This window comes from Pocillopora damicornis, chromosome 9 (assembly GCF_964200805.1).
Source record: "Pocillopora damicornis chromosome 9, jaPocDami1.2, whole genome shotgun sequence".
Taxonomy (NCBI): Eukaryota; Metazoa; Cnidaria; class Anthozoa; order Scleractinia; family Pocilloporidae; genus Pocillopora; species Pocillopora damicornis.
The window spans coordinates 19,656,137-19,680,136 of record NC_142678.1 but is presented as its reverse complement, the minus strand read 5'-3'; the positions used below and the strand labels follow the sequence as shown (position 1 = coordinate 19,680,136).

Genomic DNA, 24,000 nt, shown 5'->3' with positions numbered 1-24,000 from the left:
GAGGAAGAGTGCAATGCTGACTAAACTTATCAGTTTTTCCGAATAACCATAGCAACAGAATTATATTTGCTACCTTTCTTTTGTGCTTTGACTCAATTTCATGTTCCTATTTTTTGGTGCAATACATATCTGAAAGTTTGATAATTCAGTCTCCCTCTATTTTTGGAAAAAATTTCTTCTTTTTTCTACAATACAACATTCTTTTGAAATACTCTGAGTAAGCAAAAGCCTTTATACAATAGATCTCAGTTGCCTTAATCGTTTTATAAGCATCATTAGAAACAAGCTAAAATGTTCCACATACTTGTAAAAGATTGTCGATGTGCGTAAATATGATAACAAAGATAGCAAGAGGGGATCAAGTCCTCTCTTTAACATGGTAAATGTTGTACTCGGTGATGAAACCAACAAAGAGCTTTTCATCGTCTCGTCACGAACGTGAACGAATGCTGAGAAGCAACAGGCTTCTCACAAGAGGTCTCAAATTCATCAACTGTTTCATAAGCATTAAAAGAAGGAAAAAAACTAAAATTCTCAGATTTTCCACAGACTGACAAAGGATTTTCCATAACTTCTCTCCACCCATTTACCTGGTTTTACCTCATCTCACCGATGTTAGAGTTTGTAAACGAATGAAATCTTATGAACATACCTCACTGATAATGAAGTACGTCGTATCCTCTTAAAAATAAGTTAGAGTCAAATTTCCGTCCATATTGATTCAGTTTTCCTCATCTCACCGAAGGTAGAATTTGCAAACCAATCTTAAGAATATTTTGAACGTGCCTCACTGATAGCGAAAGTGTTTCTATCCTTTACCGAATGGAGTTTAAGTCAAATGCAGAAAGGGCGGTTTTCAAATGGAAAAGAAAGCAGCATGCTGAGGAAGAGTGCAATGCAGACTAAACTTATCACTTTTAGAACTCCAATTTAGTTTTTCCGAATGATTGACAGATAATAGCTGAAAGGAAAATGACGTTTTTAGAGCAGCTAAACAGCCATTACAGATAAAAGTATCCGCCTGAACTTCGCGATTTTTAGTGTGTTTAAAGTCCTGTATCGTCGTAAATCCACCTACAAAATAGCTAAATATAGAGAATCAACATAAGCACATCAAACGAGTGGAAATAAATAGTTAAATAATAAGCTTTTGGTTTTTACGGGAAAAATTATGTCATTGAAGCAGAAGTAAGGGAGGTATCATCATTTATAGGCATCAAAAGAAACAATCTAACATTCTAAAAACTTTTCCACATGCTGTAATACGATAACAAAGATGGCAAGAGGAGATCAAGTCCTCTCTTCAACATGATAAATGTTGTACTCGGTAATGAAACAGGAAGATCTTTTCATCGTCTCGTCACGAACGTGTAACGAAGGAACAAGCTTTTCGCAAGGTCTCAAAATCCTCAACCGTTTCATAAGCATTAAAAGAAGGAAACAAAACCAAAATTCTCAAATTTTCCACAGGCTTACAGAGGATTTTCCATAACTTCCCTCCACCCATTTTAACTCGCTTTACCTCCTCTCCCCAAAACTAGAGTTTGTAAACGGATTAAATTTTACTAACATACCTCACTAATAACGAAGTACCTGGATCCTCTAAAGATTTGACCAAAGACGGTTTTCAGAATGAATAAGAAAACAACAAGCCAAGGAAAAGTGACGGAGAATAAACACATGACTATCAAGACTCGAAATTAGCTTTCCAAATGTGTGACATATGATATCTTTAGATGTCGTTAGACGTTTTGACTGCAGCTGAACAGGAACAACAAGTAAGCTACACTACACCTGTACGTCGTTAATTCAAAGAAAGTTCCGTATCTATGTGAACCCAAATCGCCGGCAAAACAGCTTCTTCTGGAGAATCAATATATGAATATCAAATAAATGAAGATGAATAGTTTCTAGAAACCTTGAATGCAGTTTTGAAAGCTTTTGGTGTTTATAGGAGAAGTTATATCACTAAAGAAGGAAATTTAACTGGCTTAAAAAAACATTTCAAAATTGAAATACGAGGCATATTTTACATTTTTTTAATTTCGGTTCACAATATTTTCTTTTTTTCCTTAAAAAACTTCTTGAGTCGATTTTTCATTTGGTGATAATTTTTTCTTTGATTTTAAGTTGAAAAGTTGTGGCAGCGTGATCTAAGGTGTTAAGACACTCATCAGAACAAAGAGTGCGACATTGTGGAGAATCATGTAAATGTCTGAAAATGTGAGAGGTCCTATCAAGTGCTCTTGTACGCGTGTGGATAAATGTCGAGGGGTTTCGCCGACATATCAGGCGTTAGAGCCCTCACATAAAAACTTGTAAACCACACACGTTCGGAGCCCACGAGGGATAGGGTCTTTCGCCCCAAACTTTACATCTAACTTTACATCGATGTTGTTACAATAACACTTAGCAAATTGGCGAACCCTTTTTTGCGTGACAAAAGAAAAAGAGCCAATGTAAGGTAATTTAAAATAAAAGTTTGTAGTAGTGTCTGAAACGGAGACCGCGGGGGGATTGCTCATCACGGTGAGCGTGAGGTACCGATTGACAACCCTTGAACCAGATTGGCTGGAAAAAAATTCTTTTTAAGGATTTCAGTGAGTTTCTAGATCTCTTCGTGGAAACCCAACCATGTGTTGTTGATCTTGTAGGCTCTATCAACAAGAGTGCGAATGAGACCCAGTTTGTAGGGATAAGGTATAAAGCTAAAATAATTAGTCAACAGGCCCGTAAAGGTTTTCTTACAGTCAACACTTAATCACCAACTTTATCATGTTAATGTAATAATTTCTTAATTAAAGACTTTATTTTCTTGCAAGGTAGGTCATAAGTAAAGCAAACCTACTGAACAGAACTTCAAGAGTATCGTCATAAATTCGACGGTGTAATTTTTTGAAACTAATACAGTTGTAATCTCGTATCTTAAGTTAAAAATATTTTCATGAATAAGACATTTATTGACAGCCTCACGTTAACTATCTCACAGGCGGGATCATAAAGGAAGTAAGTAGGGTATGTTAATTTGACTGCAGCTGAACCGAATTTTGTATGGAAGCATACACCTGATTTGCGTTAATTTGGACCAAGTCCGTTACTCTATCGTGGTCAAACTGCAAAATACTATCAGAGATGAGCTGTATCCTTGATCATAGAGTTTAATTTTTTAAAAGCTATTGCTTAGTACCTAAGAATATATAATATTAAACGGGGAAAATGATCCAGCCGACAAAACTTTAGAAAATAAAATAACACGGCGACGTTTATTTCTTTTGATCTACCGCTGCATATGTATTTAATTTAACTCCAACTCCGGTTGATAAAGGTAGTCTTCTTTCCTCATGATGATTCCGATTTTTGACACTTGCCATTTGAAAACTCGACGTTCTGCCTTTCCCTGTAGCAATAAAACCCACCAATATTTATAATTTGGTTATCGACTACATTCAAAGTGGTGGTTCTTATACCTCTGATGGCAAGCAGCTGCAGTAATGTGTTTATTTTTGAGACCCTATCGAGTGTTCCCCATTCTATCTAATTTCCCTCTTAGTTATCTGTGCAGTTGCTGGTTAGGGTATCTCAGTCATCATCCTCGATTATTTTTTTTTCACTCAGAGAGAAAATAAACTGAATGGAAGCTCACTAATTGCTGCACTTGTATCGCTATTGAGTTTTCTAAAAGCGACAAAATGCATTGCTTTTCATTCTAGTCGTTTAGATGTTTCCATCGTTAGTCAATTGCAACTCTTATATGAGTCTACTCGTCTACGTTCAGCCAGAACTCGATTCGGAGACTGGAGCGTATCGCCTAACCATATTGCAGATCCCAGATCATATAAAATCCAAAGACAGTACGCGATATTCAAAGCGTAGTGCTTGAAGGTGTTTTTGGCTCCTACAGTCTTTGTTTCGTTTGAGACGATATTGTCCCGGAGTTTTGGTTTACCAGAAACCTTGAGTGATCCGGAGTTTTTGTGTTCATTTACATAATTTACATAGACGAATCCAAACTTTTGAAGGCTGTATTTCAAACGTATGAAAATATATATACATAATGAGGCAATTCAAGTGAGGAATTATGATTATATTGCAGCCTTACTTTTTCTAGAATGGGGTGGGGAGTGGGGGAGCGTGATAAATAGAGAATAATACATGGGCGCACGTAGATATGGAATTTCTCTTCGAGTTGAGCACGAGAAGAGTAATTCCACATCTACAAGCAACCATGTTTTATTTTGTTTATCATAGAAACACAATAGCCCTTTACTAGGAAGAAAAGCCGACTTCATTAAGGAATGAAAATAGGTGAATCAACAATCCTCGAATAACAATCATAGAGTGCGTTAACGCTGACTCTTAAGATGGAAAAATGCGTTGAATCATGATTACAAAATTCTCATTCATTGACTTTCTCCTTTCCGACAGAAGAGGTCTTTCATGTAAACGGCCAAAATCGGCCAGTGGCAAATCTTCCAGTTGTCGATTTTCATTCTCAGCCGAGAGAAATGCTGACACCAAAGCCACTGAATACGCAACTTTCGGTTTTTCTATTAGTATATTGGTTTTCTTCCCCTTCTAGGAAAGTTTGAACCTTATTGTCTGTCAGCGATACGGATTTTTTAGTGTTTTTAGCCACCATAAGAAGAGGGTGTGAATGGGGTTAACCGACTAGCGACAAAGGGCGTAAAAAATTACCGACTACCGACGAAACGGGGAAAAAATTACCGACTAGCGACAAATAAATTCTAACCGACAACCGACATGGTCAGACGTGATAGGGATGTTTGTATTCAGAAAGAACAGCATTTTGATGATTTCTAGCTCAGAAAATCCTTCTTCACCCGACTTAACCACATTAATTCCAAATTTAGCCGAATTATAGAATTTCTTGTCTTCAAATTACTTTAAATCCACGGGATCCTTCTTTTCGGTGAGCAGCGTGGGCTCATTTCTAGAACAGCGGCTCGTAATCGGGCTGACAAGACGCCCTGCTGTCTCATTTCAAGAACAGCGGATCACAATCGAGCCGACGAGACGCCCTGCTGTTGTCTTTTTATTACTCGTTGTTTGTTCATGCGGTCGGGTCATGACTGGGATTGCTAAAGTCATCGTGAGTTTTTTTCGAAAAGGTGAAGAAGTCGCCATCGAACGTCATCAAAGCAGGGTCCCAGTAGACAAAGAAGCTCATAGAGGAGTATCTGAACTAAAAAAACATCTTACGGAGATTTTAGGTCTAAAGGAGCAGGCACATCAATATGGAATTGGCGGATTTTCGTTAAAGTTATTTCGCCTGGCGAAATCGCCTGTGGGCAAATGCGAAAATTTTGCAATTGTGACGGATGGGCAATGGCAGCTTGAACTTCCAAATTTAATATCGGATGAAAGTAGCAGTGAGCTCAACGATAAGTGTGGAACGCGTGCAGCGGAGTTTGATGAATCACTTTAGTTCTGTAGTTAAATATTAAGCTCAAATATTAACGTGGTTAAACTCTGGTTCCACCGTTTTTTGTTTGTTGTTTTGTGGAGCGGAATGTTTTTTTTTCTTTTTCACCGTCCATTTGAATGCGAAAATTGAGAAGAAAAATCTCTACAAAGAAGTAGCGAGTAAATCAGTTTATAAGCTTCTTTCTGATTAATTGGTGAATGAACAACAGTGTAGCTTAACATATTAAAGACCCCGTTTATTTATACACGCCCTTAAATTTATTCGTTTCTGAAAACCAGACGTTCAAATAATATTCAATTCTCTCCTCGAGGGAAGCTACGAACGAGAGATTTCGCTCGATGTGCACGTTTTATACATCTTGACGAGCATTTGCTGATAAGAACTGTGTAAGTTTCTCAAAAGCCTACTAAAGAGAAAACTTAAAACACGCGGTATTTAATATTTTAGTACACATTATCCAAGAGGTCACAAACTGGACCGGAAAGCCAGTAGTGTTGCTGAAGGCGCCGGCTACATCTGATAAAAGCAAGCAGAAGTCAATGAACGACACTGAGAAGAAAGGTGACGAGTCAAAAGTGAGAAGGAAACGGAAATCACGAGAAGAAGCAAAAGAAGATGAAAATCTAGCCAAGAGGATCATGACTGAAGGAGGTGACATCGAGAGAAACGAAAGGCAACAAGGAGACCTTCAAAAGTTTCAGGATGGTAGGGCTGAATTAGCACTTGTAGTTCGTTTACCTGATTTTCAAAAGTCATAAATTTCGCTACTTTGGAAATTCTACGGTATTCCTTGTTTATAAACACACACATCTAGATGGGCAGCAAAGTACTACACGCATGACAAATCCTACTATCCGGTACCTCAATCCGCCATGCCCCTTTCTGCTATAGCTACGATGACACCTTTGCCAAGTGAGGACATAACACCAGGGATGGAAGGACAGATCAAAGAGTGGCTAGAGAGTTACAGACCAGTACGCCAACGGACGGTTAGGAGTGAGACCACAAAAGATAAGGCTGGGGCCTTGCCGCCAGCTGTCTACGCCGTTCACCACACCGACGAGTCTGAAGAGAGGCTTCAATATCCTGAAGAAAACACTGTATCGTCAGCAAATGCACAACGCGTTGTCAGCATACAATTTGTGGACGAAGGGGATGTTACTGAGGTGTTTGAGGATCACAGAGAAGTACAAATCGATGAGTATGAGACAGATTCGGATGACGAGGAATCAGATTTTAAAGAACATCCAGAGGTTGTCAACAGAGCATGTGTTACCCGATCCGGCAGGGCTGTTCGTGCGTTAGTCCGTCTCGACATGTAAGAGGTACTAACAGTTAAAAAATCCATTTAACGGTGCAGATTGATACGTATGACAACCAAATTTTTGGCAAAAAAAAAGAGAAAAAAAAGAAACCTCGCAGAAAAACCACGAGAGCCGTTGAATAATAAGTGTAGTGAGTTTTTGTGGACGTCTCGGAAAAAAGACTTCCGTAGCTTACAAATTAAAATTAGGTATCCCAGGGGCTAGAGTGGGTGTTTCATTCTTTGTAGAATTTACCTCTCTTGATTTACTTCGATGCCCCGTAGTCGACAGGAAACAAATTCACATCTATAATAAAAGCTTTGGTGAATTTTATCGGTATACTAGATTTGCAAACAAAAGTGGGGTAGATGAGCACGTTGCTAAATTAAAAAACAGCGTTAACGAGGTTTAAGTGAAAACAAATAATGAATTATTACAAGTATTACACTTCGTCTAGAGTTTAAAGTCTTAAAACTGGGCAAATTGCATAATAAACGCGAATAATTAACGTGTATTTTTAATTATTAACTGAGATTTATCGACAACAGACAAAGGTCAAAAATCTTAACCGACAACCGACTAAGTAATGAAATTTTAACCGACAACCGACATTTTGACCCCCCCATTCAGACCCTCTAAGAAAGCTCTGACAAACAACTTGTAATGAGAATCGTGAAGGCTTTGCCGTTCATTCATCAACCTGACCGAGTGGCGCCAAAGGCGAGTGACGTTTAAGCAGCTGATTGGCTATATCAACACACGTGAAAAATACGCTGTTTCTTCACGTGTGTTGTTACGGCTTTTCTCGGGGCTGGAATCCCCGTATAACACCGCAGTTTATGTGATAAAAGGAGTTATTTAAGCCGGAAATGCAGAACTTTGGAGTACTCTTTCAATGCACGATCGCTCACCCTGGCCGGTTTCGATGAACTTGTGGAAACTTAGTAAAAAGTTCTTCATTGCTTTTGTAAAGTATATTTCTTAACAATACACACGTGTATATAACAACACAACCGTGTTTAGATCGTGTTTAGACTGTAAACATAGACTCTTATCTAAACACTTCTATTGATCACGCACTTCAATTCTTGAAAACTGCAGGAGTCTTACATCTGTTTGTCAATCAATCCGAAACGTAGACATCATAAACCCAGTTTTTTGAACTAATCAGCTTTTTTTAACTTAAGACTCCCTATTTATATATGTGGTTACAATGGCAAAATTTTTTTGCCTCATTTAATGATTTTTCCCTCCTGTTTCCGCCAAACGCAATACAACGCAACGATAAAGTGGTCGAGGAAATCTTTTGACAACATACGATGAAAAACGCTCGTAAAATGCAAATTTTAAAAATATCGGTTAACTAGTTAGTTGTCCGTAATAAAACAATTTGATAAGAAGTCGTCCACCCAGCAGGATAACCCGAATAGCATCGGCATGAAACCTGCATAAAAATAATCCTGACATAAAAACTACCGTCAATGTCATACCCCTTGGAACCTTAATAGCGAGTTAATGATAATGTCATTATGTTCTAGATCCCCAATGCAACGTAGAGAGGCCTGTAAGGGCCTTTGTGCCTTTACATGGGCCGGATATAAGACCTGGAGCATAAAAATGAAATTAGACATACGAAGATTGATTACTTTCAATATCACAACAATTTCAGAAATTTACTTGCATATACCGAAAAGTCTCATCGAAGATTCAATACTTAGCTGAGGTTTCTTTCGTTGATATAAATATACATATATTTCTCTAGCATGACAAATGCCGACTACATAATATATCAGTGAAAAGAAGAAAAGGAAATTCCAAAGCTATAAGGCTCACGGGAAAATATTTGCAGGGGTTTTAAGTTTACGTCGTTAGTTTTCTTGACCAACAGCATGCACTAACTAAGTAAATGTAATTACAAACTTCTAACGAGTCTAGGACTGAGGTGATATCCTTTCGATAAGAATATCAGGGCCGTTATCACAGAGCTGCGCACTGATATCTCAAATCCTTCTATTTTTCCGCTCATAAATGTTAGAAATGGTCTGTAAGAGTTGAGTGCTTCATCAAACTTTCCTGATGGACCGATACAGCCTTTCGTTACCAGTCTTCCTCGGAGTGTCTTGATATTGCGGGGCGAAAGACACTATGTGGATGTTGTTGAATCTGAGGGGTTAAGGAGATGAATTGTTTACTCATACACCGTTGTGGAAGACGACTTTTCCCAGGTAAATATAAGCATAATTTAGTTGATGTTCGTTCCAGAATTTTTCTTACTGTTCATATCGAAGACTAGCGAAAACCTCGATCAGAAATTTAATTCGAAAGGAAGCAACCAAAGTGGTTGTCGCGACCGGTTCTTTTTCTTTCATTCTTGCCTTCCAACAGTTTATGTTTTAAATGAGATATTAACTCCGTCATTACGCTGCTTGTGATTCAGCCCACAGTGAGGGGTTTATTTCTGTAAAGTGAATGAATTTCGATGAAAACTTGCAGTCTTTAAAATTTCACACTATAAGTAAACAAACTAAACGTCATATTAAATGTTTCACTTCGTCGCGCAAATGAAAGTGCTACTGATGCCATATCGCTACGCTGTTTATTCGATTCATTGTTATGGATACCGGCGATGTATTTGGTATCGAACTATCAACAGACTGGATAACTGATCCACAGCAATGTTAAGGCATTTTACTCTTACTGATCGATAAAGTTGATATAGTTCCGCAATCTTCATTCTGCATGATCAATTGCTTTTTTATTGTTAATCAAGTATTTCATCATGCGGTCTATGTAAGGATAGCGATGGTTCGAAAGTTTGATCAATGCTTGATAATTACCTTCCCAAACCCTTACAATACATTAACCGAGACATTATGACTACACATCTTTTATGACAAACCCTACCCCCGCCTCTTAAACAGTTTTGAGATCTGACAAATTTGCTTATGGCCCAATCGGTTCTACTCTCTCTGAGAATGGACAGGCAGTCAATGGTCACGCTCCAGCAAGGACTGCCGTAGGAAGTACGTAAATTTTGTGTCTAATGCTAGCGCTGCAAATGAGTAACGACATTCTCTCTGGCACATCTTTGATCGTGAAAACGCGCGCGCAAGAGATCCGTCACTCGCTTGCGCGAACCACGGGGCGAATACTTTCAGTTTCCATGTAACCTTTTCTGGCAATTACGAGTTTACCTGTTTGGGCCTGATCTCGATAACTGCTGAGTACCGCTTTTTCGTTGACAAGATACGCGTCGCATAAAACACGCATAGCCGTCTTTCCATGCTTTTGATGGGAAAGTTACCCTGAAAACAAGTGACAGAGCAGTTTTTGAAAGCTGCCTAAACATTCATTTGATCCGAAGGGAAAATATTCAGTGCATGATTAAAATTCTATTTTTATTTTACATTGTGTGGATGTTTCAGGGATTTAATTATCGTCCATTTCTCCCGTCCATTGCCAAAAATAAAGTGACACCTTCTTAGAGCTTTTCGAAAAGCTCGCGATCGCGATTGTTAAATGCACGATGGACCCACGTGCTCTCCTCGACCTGAAAACATGTATCTGTTTATCTATTAATTTTTTTAAAATTTTTTTTTTGACGTATGATCCTCTTCCATTTTGTCAATTGTCCGAGCTTGAGTTTCAATTATTGAGTGATTTTGCAAAGTTGAAAGTCTGGGCAACGGAAAAAGTACGGAGCGGTTCGTCAAAAAAATTGATAAAAACTCAATATTACTCTTTATTTGATCCTTTTCAACTACATATCACACTTGTCTGAACTGGAATTTTACTTTCTGTGTGACTGTACAAACCAAAAGCGGAAAACTATTGAGCGGTGCGTGAAAGAAAGGTTAGAGCAGGTTGTCCGAGTTCAGTGATTTTGTATTTCATGAGACAAAAGAAAATGTTGAGAGCTTTGGCTGAGATTGGCCCTCCTATAAGCATGTCCTAAATTTTTTGCAGGATTTTAGAATACGAGAGTGCTCTCGTGTCATAATTCAAATGTTCCATGCTAATTATCTTAAACATCTGAAAGATTAGAAGAGATTAACCTTCCGTCGGATGTGAGATTAGATCTTTCCAAACCAAAGGATAGAAACCTGCTATTGTGTAATGGGACGAGGTATGCCCGAAAGGTGAACAAAACAGAAAGTGTAATGTATACGCAAACCTCGCTCTCCGGAAAGGTTCTTTCGACCAATTCCTAAACTCGATTTTAAGGTATAAGACTCCAAAAATGTCTAATTTTCATCGTAGTCACTAACAATCCCAAATTTTGAGGCGTTGTATTAAAACATATTATGAATAAACAACAGTGGTGAAGTTTTTCGTCGGACGCCGAAGCTTGATTGATTTTGTTCGTGCGGATAGTGTGCCTCGCTCCCACGCTTGCGTGACACTGATGCCAATATATTCACAACAAAACAGCTGAGTTCTGATCGCCTCGCGGATCAAAGATATAGGTATCTTTTTGTCGTTCGCTAAGTCATTATAAAACTCGCGACAAAAATGCCAGTTTCTGATTCTCTTGAAGCCCAAATATTCAATCTCTGTAAGATGTTTTGGAGAGAATCGACAACGTCCCTCTAAGACGGAAGATGCGAGAGCTCGTCAGTCCTTAACTAACTGTCTTATCTCCGTGAGGGAAGAACTTTCATTTTTTTTAAACTTTTAGTCCCCGATTTTGTCACCCGGTTCAACTAGTTCTTTCTCTCTTGGGTAGTCAGTCCTATTTGGGCTGTTGTTATCGGAGGGAAGAACCTTTCCTATTTTTCACCTGGTTCTGTCTCCCACGGGTAGTCCTACTTGGGCTGTTATTATCTGAAGGCAGAACCTTTCCTTTTTTAATTTGGTTCTATCTCTCTTAGGGTGTTGGTCATTTTAGACTGTGCGTTTTTATCTTAGAACAAACTAATTTTGAGTATTAATCGTGAAATAATAAAATTTAATTGTCTCGATCGCTCATATTTTTTCCTTTGCAGATTTAATATAACGTAAACCATGTAAAATTGTGATGAAAAAGCCATGTTTGTTTCATTAGAAAAAATAATTCTCTTCTTGAGATGACCAACCAATATGAACTGAATCATTTATAGTAAGTGCACGTTCCGTTGACTGGTAATTTTCCGTTGATGATGTGTTTGCCTTGGTGGTGTCTGCCCTCAAATCCCATGGATGTTTCATTAACAAATAAATAACAAATTTAGGAATAAAAAACTCGTCGTGAATAGGAACAATAGGTAAGCTAAATTACACCTGTACGTCGTTAATTAAAAGAAAGTTCCGTCTCGAAGTGAACCCAAATCGCCGGCAAAACAGCTTTGTCTGGAGAATTAATACCTGAATATTAAATGAATGGAGAGGAATAGTTTCTAGAAACCTTGAATGGAATGTTAAAAGCTTTTGGTGTTTACAGGAGCAGTTATTTCACAGAAGAAGGCAATTTAAGTGGCTGAGAAAACATTTCAAAACTCAAATACGAGGCATTTTTTAGTGTTAGTAATTACGAATGGTCCAAAAAATTCTCTCTTTTCCTTTAAAAACTTCTCTGGTCGATTTTACATTCTTATATCTGCACTGAACTAGTCATTTTCTTTTATTAAAAATAAACTTCTCCTGTAAACTTGGTTCCTTATTATATTCAGTTCAAGAAATTTCCTAACTTAACTCAGGTTATTAATTACAGCTGTGGATGTTATTTCCAGTTATGTATTCGCAAGATAAATGGGTAGAAGTTTTACGAACAGAGATCTTTAAAGCGGTGATAAAGACAGTGCATCTATAGTATGGAGTTACATAAAGATTGCTTTGTTGAAAGTTGGTAATAATTTCTCAATTAAAGACTTTATTTTCTTACAAGGTAGGTCATAAGTAAAGCAAACATACTGGACAAGACTTCAAAAGTGTAATCATAAATTAGACAGTCATATTATTTTAAAACTAATACAGTTGTAATATCATATCTTAAATTAAAAATACTTTCATGAGTAAGACATTTATTGACAGCCTTGCGTTTCACTGTCCCACAGGCGGGATCGTAATAAGAGTATATTAAGTTGAGTGCAGCTGAACCGAAATTTTGGATGAAAGCGTGCACACACTGTATTGAGTTAATTTGGACGAAGCTCTCTACTTTATCTTACATCATGATAAACTGCAAAATACTATCGGAAATTAGCTATTTCCTAGATCCTAAAGTTGAATCTTTAAAAGCTGTCGGTTAGTCCCTGAGAATATATAATATTAAAGAGGAAAAGTGACCAGCCGACAAAACTTTTGAAAATAGAATAACACGGTGACATTTATTTATTTAGATCTATCGGTGCGTTTTTCTTAATTTAAGAGTAACTCCGATGGGAAAAGAAAGTATTCTCTCCTCATAATAATTTTTTATACTGGCTATTTGAAGATTCCTCGATGATTTTTTCGTTCCACACAAAGAAAAACCCAACTGACCGGAAGCTCACTAATCGTTCCACTTATATCGTTGTTTAGTTTTCTAGAAGCGACAAGATGCATCGCTTTTCATTTTAATCATTTAGATGTTTGTACCGTTTCTATCCTTCGAGTCTACTCTCATATCACCAAAAAATGAAAGGGAAATGCATGTTTCTCGGCTAAGAAGTTTAAGTTATTTAAAAGAAAACTTTTATATATAGTTTTCCTACCATCAATCTACGCTCTACTAAGGTTTCGAAGTGGCAGGTTTGCCAGGGCGATACGAGAAAGGTCTGGGACCCTGTACACTAGTTGTAATAAACCTTCTCTGAATCCTGGCATCCGAAGAGAGTAAATTATAGGATTTACAAGTGAATTGCCTAAAAATAAAACTGTCACAGCCATATAAATATGAAGATTCATAAAACGAGTGAAGGAAAGGTGAAGACACGCTCCATATATCATCGCTGGTAGAAAACAAAGTAAAGATACAAGTGAGACGATAAGCGCAGTACCCGTCAGTTTTCTATCTTTTTTGGACCTAGAATGGAATTGAGGATGACGACTACATCGTACTTTGATGATAATGAGGATGTAAGATACACAGATAGAAAATAAGGAAACTGCATAAAATAAGAGATACAAGTAAGTAGCAATTACCACTTCCTCATCAATTTCCCATAAAAAAATTTGAGCAGCTTCTCTAACTATAGGTATTAACCAAATGACAATAATTATGGCTCTATAAACCCATTTCCTCACAAAGCGATGCCTGAATGGACAAAATGTTGCGTGTAGCCGTTCTAAAGAAATAGCAATAAGATTTGTAAGGGAAGTGAACGAGAATAAATGTACAAATACAAAAGATATACGATGAGACCAAGTAGTCTCTCGTATGTAATTCCATTGAGGACAGAACCTCGCTACTCCGATTTCAATCTGTAGCGGCCCAGAGACTGCGCCCACCAAGACATCGACTATCGCCAGATGGATGATCAAATATGTACTCCGCCGCTGTAGCTGCCGCTTCTTCTTCACAAAAACAGCAATGGTCATGATATTAAGGATGAGAATGGCCAGACATTCGATGATGAGGACCACAAGCCATGGAATACACTGAGAAGCTGAGGAGAAAGGCTGCATTTTCTCCGAGCTCTGTTAGCTGCCATAAAAATAACAGAAAAAAGTTCAATTAAAGATAAAATGCAATATGACTTCAATATTCTCAATAAAGAAATATGTCAAATATTGCTTTTTACGCTTCTTTAACGTGTTTTGAAGAACTAAGTTTCGTCCATTGACTTAAACTGATCCTCATGTTTCTTTATGCGAGATTCCTATCCTTCCGGAATTTTAATCATTCAGCCTGTTCAGTTTTTTTTTATTTCAATAAATATGATATAAAACTTTTTCGATGTTCACTGAATAAGCGGGAAGCTTTGCCACAAGTGATCTCCATTGCTTGAACGAAATTTAAGCCTCCAAAAACAGACGGCAACAAAAAATTTGGAGATCTTCTGGAAATAGAGTTGAAAGACTAAGTAGAAAGACCTGCTCCTCTTCTCGGTGCCGCTTTTAGAAATACGGTTGTTGTTGTTATCGCCTTGAAAATTTCAAAGACAAATTAACTTTAGATGGGTTGAAATATTAATAACATTTTTAAAAGGAAAAACATCTCTTATATTTTATTTTCTACACCCAGAAAGTTAATCATTGTCTATTCTCGCTTCCGATAAATTTCTTCCTTTGTCAATATCTTAGGCAACAAACAAGAGAAAGAGATCATTTTCGTCGCGTTACGATCATTAAGATTATCAATGACATATTTCCGTCCATATTGATTCAGTTTTCCTCATCACATCGAAGGCAGAATTTGCGAACGAATCTTAAGAATATTTTGAACTTGCCTCACTGATAACGAAAGTGTTTCTATCCATCAACGAATTGAGTTCAAGTCAAATGCGGAAAGGGCGGTTTTCAAATGGAAAAGAAAGCAGCATGCTGGGGAAGAGTACAATGCAGACTAAACTTATCACTTTTAGAACTCCAATTTAGTTTTTGTGAATGATTGACAGATAATAGATGAAAGGAAAACGACGTTTTTAGAGCAGCTAAACAGGCATTACAGATAAAAGTATCCGCCTGAACTTCGCGATTTTTAGTGTGTTTAAAGTCCTGTATCGTCGTAAATCCAACTACAAAACAGCTAAATATAGAGAATCAACATAAGCACATCAAACGAGTGGAAATAAATAGTTAAATAATAAGCTTTTGGTTTTTACGGGAAAAATTATGTCATTGAAGCAGAAGTAAGGGAGGTAAGCATCATCATTTATAGGCATCAAAAGAAACAATCTAACATTCTAAAAACTTTTCCACATGCTGTAATACGATAACAAAGATAGCAAGAGGGGATCAAGTCCTCTCTTCAACATGATAAATGTTGTACTCGGTAATGAAACAGGAAGTTCTTTTCATCGTCTCGTCACGAACGTGTAACGAAGGAACAAGCTTTTCGCAAGGTCTCAAAATCCTCAACCGTTTCATAAGCATTAAAAGAAGGAAACAAAACCAAAATTCGAAAATTTTCAACAGGCTTACAGAGGATTTTCCATAACTTCTCTCCACCCATTTTAACTCGCTTTACCTCCTCTCCCCAAAACTAGAGTTTGTAAACGAATTAAATTTTACTAACATACCTCACTAATAACGAAGTACCTCGATCCTCTAAAAATTGGCCAAAGGCGGTTTTCAGAATGAATAACAAAACAACAAGCCAAGGAATAGTGATAGAGGATAAACACACCACTATCAAGACTCGAAATTAGCTTTCCAAATGTTTGACATATGACATCTATAGATGTCGTACGACGTTTTGACTGCAGCTGAACAAGAACAACAAGTAAGGGAGGTAAGCATCATCATTTATAGGCATCGAAAGAAACAATCTAACATTCTAAAAACTTTTCCACATGCTGTAGTACGATAACAAAGATGGCAAGAGGGGATCAAGTCCTCTCTTCAACATGATAAATGTTGTACTCGGTAATGAAACAGGAAGTTCTTTTCATCGTCTCGTCACGAACGTGTAACGAAGGAACAAGCTTTTCGCAAGGTCTCAAAATCCTCAACCGTTTCATAAGCATTAAAAGAAGGAAACAAAACCAAAATTCGAAAATTTTCAACAGGCTTACAGAGGATTTTCCATAACTTCTCTCCACCCATTTTAACTCGCTTTACCTCCTCTCCCCAAAACTAGAGTTTGTAAACGAATTAAATTTTACTAACATACCTCACTAATAACGAAGTACCTCGATCCTCTAAAAATTTGACCAAAGGCGGTTTTCAGAATGAATAAGAAAACAACAAGCCAAGGAATAGAGATAGAGAATAAACACATGACTATCAAGACTCGAAATTAGCTTTTCAAATGTTTGACATATGACATCTATAGATGTCGTACGACGTTTTGACTGCAGCTGAACAGGAACAACAAGTAAGGTACACTACACCTGTGGGTCGTTAATTCAAAGAAAGTTCCGTATCTATGTGAACCCAAAAACAAAACAGCTTCGTCTGGAGAATCAGTATCTGAATATCAAATAAATGACAACGGGAATGTTTCCAGAAACCTTTAATGCAGTTTTGAAAGCTTTTGATGTTTACAGGAGAAGTTATATCACCGAAAAAGGCAATTTAACTGGCACAGGAAACATTTCAAAATCGAAATACGAGGCATCTTTTTTAATGTTTTTAATTTTGGTTCACAAAATTTTCTTTTTTCCTTAAAAAAAACTTCTTTAGTCGATGTTTCATTTAATAATATTTTTTTCTTTGATTTTAAGTTGAAAAGTTGTGGCAGCGTGACCTAAGGTGTTAAGACACTCGTCAGAACAAAGAGTGCGACATTGTGGAGAATTATTTAAATGTATGAAAATGTGAGCGGTCCTATCACAGATCAAGTGCTCACGTACGTGTGTGGATAAATGTCGAGTGGTTTCGCTCACGTACGGAGCCCACGAGGGATAGGGTCTTTCACCCCAAACATATTGCCTATTTTAAAAGATGAAAAAACCAACTTTATATCGATGCTGTTACAGTAACACTTAGCAAATTGGCGAACCCTTTTTTGCGTGACAAAAGAAAAAGAGCCAATGTAAGGTAATTTAAAATAAAAGTTTGTAGTAGTGTCTGAAACGGAGACCGGGGAATCGCACTCGTCACGGTGAGCGTAAGGTACCGATTGACAACCCTTGAACCAGATTGGCTGGAAAAAAATTCTTTTTAAGGATTTCAGTGAGTTTCTAGATCTCTTCGTGGAAACCCAACCATGTGTTGTTGATCTTGTAGGCTCTATCAACAAGAGTGCGAATGAGACCCAGTTTGTAGGGATAAGGTATAAAGCTAAAATAATTAGTCAACAGGCCCGTAAAGGTTTTCTTACAGTCAACACTTAATCACCAACTTTATCATGTTGATGTAATAATTTCTTGATTAAAGACTTTATTTTCTTGCAAGGTGGGTCATAAGTAAAGCAAACCTACTGAACAGAACTACAAGAGTACCGTCACAAATTCGACGGTGTTATTTTTTGAAACTATTACAGTTGTAATCTCATATCTTAAGTTAAAAATATTCTCATGAATAAGACATTTATTGACAGCCTCACGTTCACTATCTCACAGGCGGGATCATAAAGGAAGTAATTAGGGTATGTTAATTTGACTGCAGCTGAACCGAATTTTGTATGGAAGCATACACCTGATTTGCGTTAATTTGGACCAAGTCCGTTACTCTATCGTGGTCAAACTGCAAAATACTATCAGAGATGAGCTATATCCTTGATCATAGAGTTTAATTTTTTAAAAGCTGTTGCTTAGTACCTAAGAATATATAATATTAAACGGGAAAAATGATCCAGCCGACAAAACTTTAGAAAATAAAATAACACGGCGACGTTTATTTCTTTTGATCTACCGCTGCATATGTATTTAATTTAACTCCAACTCCGGTTGATAAAGGTAGTCTTCTCTCCTCATGATGATTCCGATATTTTGATGCTTGCCATTTGAAAACTCGACGTTCTGCCTTTCCCTGTAGCAATAAAACCCACCAATATTTATAATTTGGTTATCGACTACATTCATCTGTGCAGTTGCTGGTTAGGGTATCTCAGTCATCATCCTCGATTATTTTTTTTTCACTCAGAGAGAAAGTAAACTGAATGGAAGCTCACTAATCGTTGCACTTGTATCGCTATTGAGTTTTCTAAAAGCGACAAAATGCATTGCTTTTCATTCTAGTCGTTTTTTTATCGTTTAGATGTTTCTACCGTTTCTATCGTTAGTCAATTGCAACTCTTATATGAGTCTACTCGTCTACGTTCAGCCAGAACTCGATTCGGAGACTGGAGCGTATCACCTAACCATATTGCAGATCCCAGATCATATAAAATCCAAAGACAGTACGCGATATTCAAAGCGTAGTGCTTGAAGGTGTTTTTGGCTTCTACAGTCTTTGTTTCGTTTGAGACGATTTTGTCCCGGAGTTTTTGTGTTCATTTACATAATTTACATAAACGAATCCAAACTTTTGAAGGTTTATTTTAAACGTATGGAAATATATATATATGATGAGGCAATACAAGTGAGGAATTATGATTATATTGCCTCACTTTCTCTAGAATGGGGTGGGGGGGAGCATGATAAATAGAGAATAATACATGGGGTGTGAGCAACCATGTTTTATTTTGTTTATCATATAAACACAATAGCCCTTTACTAGGAAGCCGACTTCATTAATGAATGAAAATAAGTGAATCAACAATCCTCGAATAACAATCGTAGAGTGCGTTGGCGCTGACTCTTAAGATGGAAAAATGCGTTTAATCATGATTTCAAAAACAACAATGGTCGTAATTTTCAATTTACAAAATTCTCATTCATTTACTTTCTCCGACAGAAGAGGTCTTCCAGGTAAACGGCCAAAATCGGCCAGTGGCAAATCTTCCAGTTGTCGATTTTCATTCTCAGCCGAGAGAAATGCTGATACCAAAGCCACTGAATATGCAACTTTCGGTTTTTCTTTTAGTATATTGGTTTTCTTCCCCTTCTAGGAAAGTTTGAACCTCATTGTCTGTCAGCGATACGGATTTTTTAGTGTTTTAGCCACCGTAAAGGAGTTATTTAAGCCAGAAATGCAGAACTTTGGAGTACTCTCTCAATGCACGATCGCTCACCCTGGCCGGTTTCAATGAACTTGTGGAAACCTAGGAAAAAGTCCTCCATTGCTTTTGTAAAGTATATTTCTTAACAATACACACGTGAATATAACAACACAACCGTGTTTAGACTGTAAAGATAGACTCTCATCTAAACACTTCTATTGATCACGCACTTCAATTCTTTAAAATTGCAGAAGTCTTACTTCTGTTTTCCAAACAATCCGAAACGTAGACATCATAAACCCAGTTGTCCATAAAACGAAGCCTATGGACGGAATGTTTCTTGAAGCCTTTCTTGTGAAATTTAAAGTAAGATTTCAACTCCAGCAAGATAATTTGCTCTTTTTTAACACCATTGATATTCTTTGCTCTGAATTACCTGATCTAATACACTGAACTATAAGACTCGTATATTGATGGTTTTGTTAGAAATTTCTTTTTTGAACTAATCAGCCTTTTTGAACTTAAGACTCCCTATTTATATATGTGGTTACGATGGCAACATTTTTTGCCTCATTTAATGATTTTTCCCTCCTGTTTCCGCCAAACGCAATACAACGCAACGATAAAGTGGTCAAGGAAATCTTTTGACAACATACGATGAAAAACGCTCGTAAAATTTAAATTTTAGAAATATCGGTTAACTAGTTAGTTGTCCGTAATAAAACAATTTGATAAGAAGTCGTCCACCCATGCAGGATAACCCAAATAGCATCGGTATGAAACCTGCATAAAAGATAATCCTGACGTAAAAACTGCCGTCAACATCATACTGGAAGCAAGTTTAATTATTTACCCCTTGGAACCGTAATAGCGAGTTAATGATAATGTTATTAGCAGTTTTGCCATTCGTCTTCCTCTCAAGCTTTTGCGAAGCTCAACTCCGATGTTTTAGATCCCCAATGCAGCGTAGAGAGGCCTGTAAGGGCTTTTATGCCTTTGCATGGGCCGGATATCAGACCTGGAGCATAAAAATGAAATTAGACATACGAAGATTAATTACTTTCAATATCACAACAATTTCAGAAATTCACTTGCCTATGCCGAAAAGTCTCATCGAAGATTCAATACTTAGCTGAGGTTTCTTTCGTTGATATAAATATACATATATTTCTCTAGCATGACAAATGCCGACTACATAATATATCAGTGGAAAGAAGAAAAGGAAATTCCAGAGCTATAAGGCTCACGAGAAAATATTTGCAGTGGTTTTAAGTTCACGTCGTTAGTGTTTTTTACCAAAAGCATACACTAACTAAATAAATGTAATTACAAACTTCTAACGGGTCTAGGACTGAGGTGATATCCTTTCGATAAGAATATCAGGGCCGTTATCACAGTGCTGCGCACTGATATCTCAGATCCTTCTATTTTTACGCTCATAAATGTTAGAAATGGTCTGTAAGAGTTGAGTGCTTCATCAAACTTTCCTGATGGACCGATACAGGCTTTCGTTACCAGTCTTCCTCGGAGTGTCTTGATATTGCGGGGCGGAAGACACTATGTTGATGTTGTTGAATCTGAGGGGTTAAGGAGATGAATTGTTTACTCATACACCGTTGTGGAAGACGACTTTTCCCAGGTAAACATAAGCATAACTTAGTTGATGTTCGTTCCATAATTTTTATTACTGTTCATATCGAAGAATAGCGAAAACGTCGATCAGAAATCTAATTCGAAAGGAAGCAACGAAAGTGGTTGTCGCTACCGGTTATTTCTTTCATTCTTGCCTTCCAACAGTTTATGTTTTAAATGAGATATTAACTCCGTCATTACGCTGCTTGTGATTCAGCCCACAGTGAGGGGTTTATTTCTGTAAAGTGAATGAATTTCGATGAAAACTTGCAGTCTTTAAAATTTCACACTACAAGTAAACAAACTAAACGTCATATTAAATGTTTCACTTCGTCGCGCAAATGAAAGTGCTACTGATGCCATATCACTAAGCTGTTTATTCGATTCATTGTTATGGATACCAGCGATGTATTTGGTATCGAACTATCAACAGACTGGATAACTGATCCACAGCAATGTTAAGGCATTTTACTCTTACTGATCGATAAAGTTGATATAGTTCTGCAATCTTCATTCTGCATGATCAATTGCTTTTTTATTGTTAATCAAGTATTTCATCATGCGGTCTATGTAAGGATAGCGATGGTTCGAAAGTTTGATCAATGCTTGATAATTACCTTCCCAAATCCCTACAATACATTAACCGAGACATTATGACTACGCATCTTTTATGACAAACCCTACCCCCGCCTCTTAAACAGTTTTAAGATCTGACAAATTTGGTTATGGCCCAGCCGGTTCTACTCTCTCTGAGAATGGACAGGCAGTCAGTGGTCACGCTCCAGCAAGGACTGCCGTAGGAAGTACGTAAATTTTGTGTCTAATGCTAGCGCTGCAAATGAGTAACGACATTCTCTCTGGCACATCTTTGATCGTGAAAACGCGCGCGCAAGAGATCCGTCACTCGCTTGCGCGAACCACGGGGCGAATACTTTCAGTTTCCATGTAACCTTTTCTGGCAATTACGAGTTTACCTGTTTGGGCCTGATCTCGATAACTGCTGAGTACCGCTTTTTCGTTGACAAGATACGCGTCGCATAAAACACGCATAGCCGTCTTTCCATGCTTTTGATGGGAAAGTTACCCTGAAAACAAGTGACAGAGCAGTTTTTGAAAGCTACCTAAACATTCATTTGATCCGAAGGGAAAATATTTAGTGCATGATTAAAATTCTATTTTTATTTTCCATTGTGTGGATGTTTCAGGGATTTAATTATCGTCCATTTCTCCCGTCCATTGCCAAAAATAAAGTGACACCTTCTTAGAGCTTTTCGAAAAGCTCGCGATCGCGATTGTTAAATGCACGATGGACCCACGTGATCAATATTATCTATCAATTTTTTTTTGACGTATGACCCTCTTCCATTTCGTCAATTGTCCGAGCTTGAGTTTCAATTATTGAGTGATTTTGCAAAGGTGAAAGTCTGGGCAACAGAAAAAGTACGGAGCGGTTCGTCAAAAAAATTGATAAAAACTCAATATTACTCTTTATTTGATCCTTTTTCAACTACATATCACATTTGTCTGAACTGGAATTTTACTTTCTGTGTGACTGTACAAACAAAAAACGGAAAACTATTGAGCGGTGCGTGAAAGAAAGGTTAGAACAGGTTGTCCGAGTTCAGTGATTTTGTATTTCATGAGACAAAAGAAAATGTTGAGAGCTTTGGCTGAGACTGGCCCTCCTATAAGCATGTCCTAAATTTTTGGCAGGATTTTAGAACACGAGAGTGCTCTCGTGTCATAATTCAAATGTTCCATGCTAATTATCTTAAACATCTGAAAGATTAGAAGAGATTAACCTTCCGCCGGATGTGAGATTAGATCTTTCCCAACCAAAGGATAGAAACCTGCTATTGTGTAATGAGAGGAGGTATGCCCAAAAGGTGAACAAAACAGAAAGTGTAATGTATACGCAAACCTCGCTCTCCTGAAAGGTTCTTTCGACCAATTACTAAACTCGATTTTAAGGTATTAGACTCCAAAAATGCCTAATTTTCATCGTAGTCACTATGGAAGGGCTAAAGCAACCCAACAATCCCAGATTTTGAGGCGTTGTATTAAAACATATTATGAATAAACAACAGTAGTGAAGTTTTTCGTCGGACGCCGAAGCTTGATTGATTTTGTTCGTGCAGATCGTGTGCCTCGCTCCCACGCTTGCGTGACACTGGTGCCAATATATTCACAACAAAACAGCTGAGTTCTGATCGCCTCGCGGATCAAAGAAATAGGTATCTTTTTGTTGTTCGCTAAGTTATTATTAAACTCGCGACAAAAATGCCAGTTTCTGATTCTCTTGAAGCCCAAATATTCAATCTCTGTAAGACGTTTTGGAGAGAATCGACAACGTCCCTCTAAGACGGAAGATTCGAGAGCTCGTCAGTCCTTAACTAACTGTCTTATCTCCGTGAGGGAAGAACTTTCATTTTTTTAAACTTTTAGTCCCCAATTTTGTCACCCGGTTCAACTAGTTCTTTCTCTCTTGGGTAGTCAGTCCTATTTGGGCTGTTGTTATCGGAGGGAAGAACCTTTCCTATTTTTCACCTGGTTCTGTCTCCCACGGGTGGTCAGTCCTACTTGGGCTGTTGTTATCTGAAGGCAGAACCTTTCCTTTTTTAATTTGGTTCTATCTCTCTTAGGGTGTTGGTTCATTTTAGACTGTGCGTTTTTATCTTATAACAAACTTATCTTGAGTATGAATCGCGAAATAATAAAATTTACTTGTCTCGATCGTTCATATTTTTTCCTTTGCAGATTTAATATAACGTAAACCATGTAAAATTGTGATGAAAAAGCCATGTTTGTTTCATTAGAAAAAATAATTCTCTTCTTGAGATGACCAACCAACATGAACTGAATCATTTATAGTAAGTGCACGTTCCGTTGACTGGTAATTTTCCGTCGATGATGTGTTTGCTTTGGTGGTGTCTGCCCTCAAATCCCATGGATGTTTCATTAACAAATAAATCACAAATTTAGGAATAAAAAACTCGTCATGAATAGGAACA

At 37.5% G+C, this 24,000-nt stretch overlaps 2 protein-coding genes and 1 long non-coding RNA gene across 3 annotated transcripts in view; 2 read left to right on the top strand and 1 right to left on the bottom strand.

The window, feature by feature from the left end:
- The first annotated feature begins 4,713 nt into the window (after positions 1 to 4,713).
- On the top strand, positions 4,714 to 7,370 carry LOC149040522 (uncharacterized). Its single transcript, XM_089181621.1, has one exon. The coding sequence runs from the start codon at positions 6,319 to 6,321 to the stop codon at positions 6,766 to 6,768; it is 450 nt and encodes a 149-aa protein (XP_089037747.1). The 5' UTR covers positions 4,714 to 6,318; the 3' UTR covers positions 6,769 to 7,370.
- Positions 7,371 to 13,239: 5,869 nt separating this feature from the next.
- Positions 13,240 to 14,424, bottom strand: LOC113674535 (somatostatin receptor type 5-like). Its single transcript, XM_027191011.2, has one exon. It carries the CDS (start codon positions 14,332 to 14,334, stop codon positions 13,429 to 13,431), a length of 906 nt encoding a protein of 301 aa, XP_027046812.2. The 5' UTR covers positions 14,335 to 14,424; the 3' UTR covers positions 13,240 to 13,428.
- Positions 14,425 to 20,892: 6,468 nt separating this feature from the next.
- Positions 20,893 to 24,000, top strand: part of LOC149040521 (uncharacterized) — a 4,869-nt gene continuing 1,761 nt past the window's right edge. The window contains exon 1 of the long non-coding RNA XR_016179775.1: positions 20,893 to 20,996. This is a non-coding gene — a long non-coding RNA (uncharacterized LOC149040521). The remainder of the gene's footprint in view (positions 20,997 to 24,000) is intronic.

Excerpts from the sequence above, each read along its gene's own strand:
- LOC149040522 (XM_089181621.1), top strand. The coding sequence starts at position 6,319 with ATGCCCCTTTCTGCTATAGCTACGATGACACCTTTGCCAAGTGAGGAC.
- LOC113674535 (XM_027191011.2), bottom strand. The coding sequence starts at position 14,334 with ATGCAGCCTTTCTCCTCAGCTTCTCAGTGTATTCCATGGCTTGTGGTC.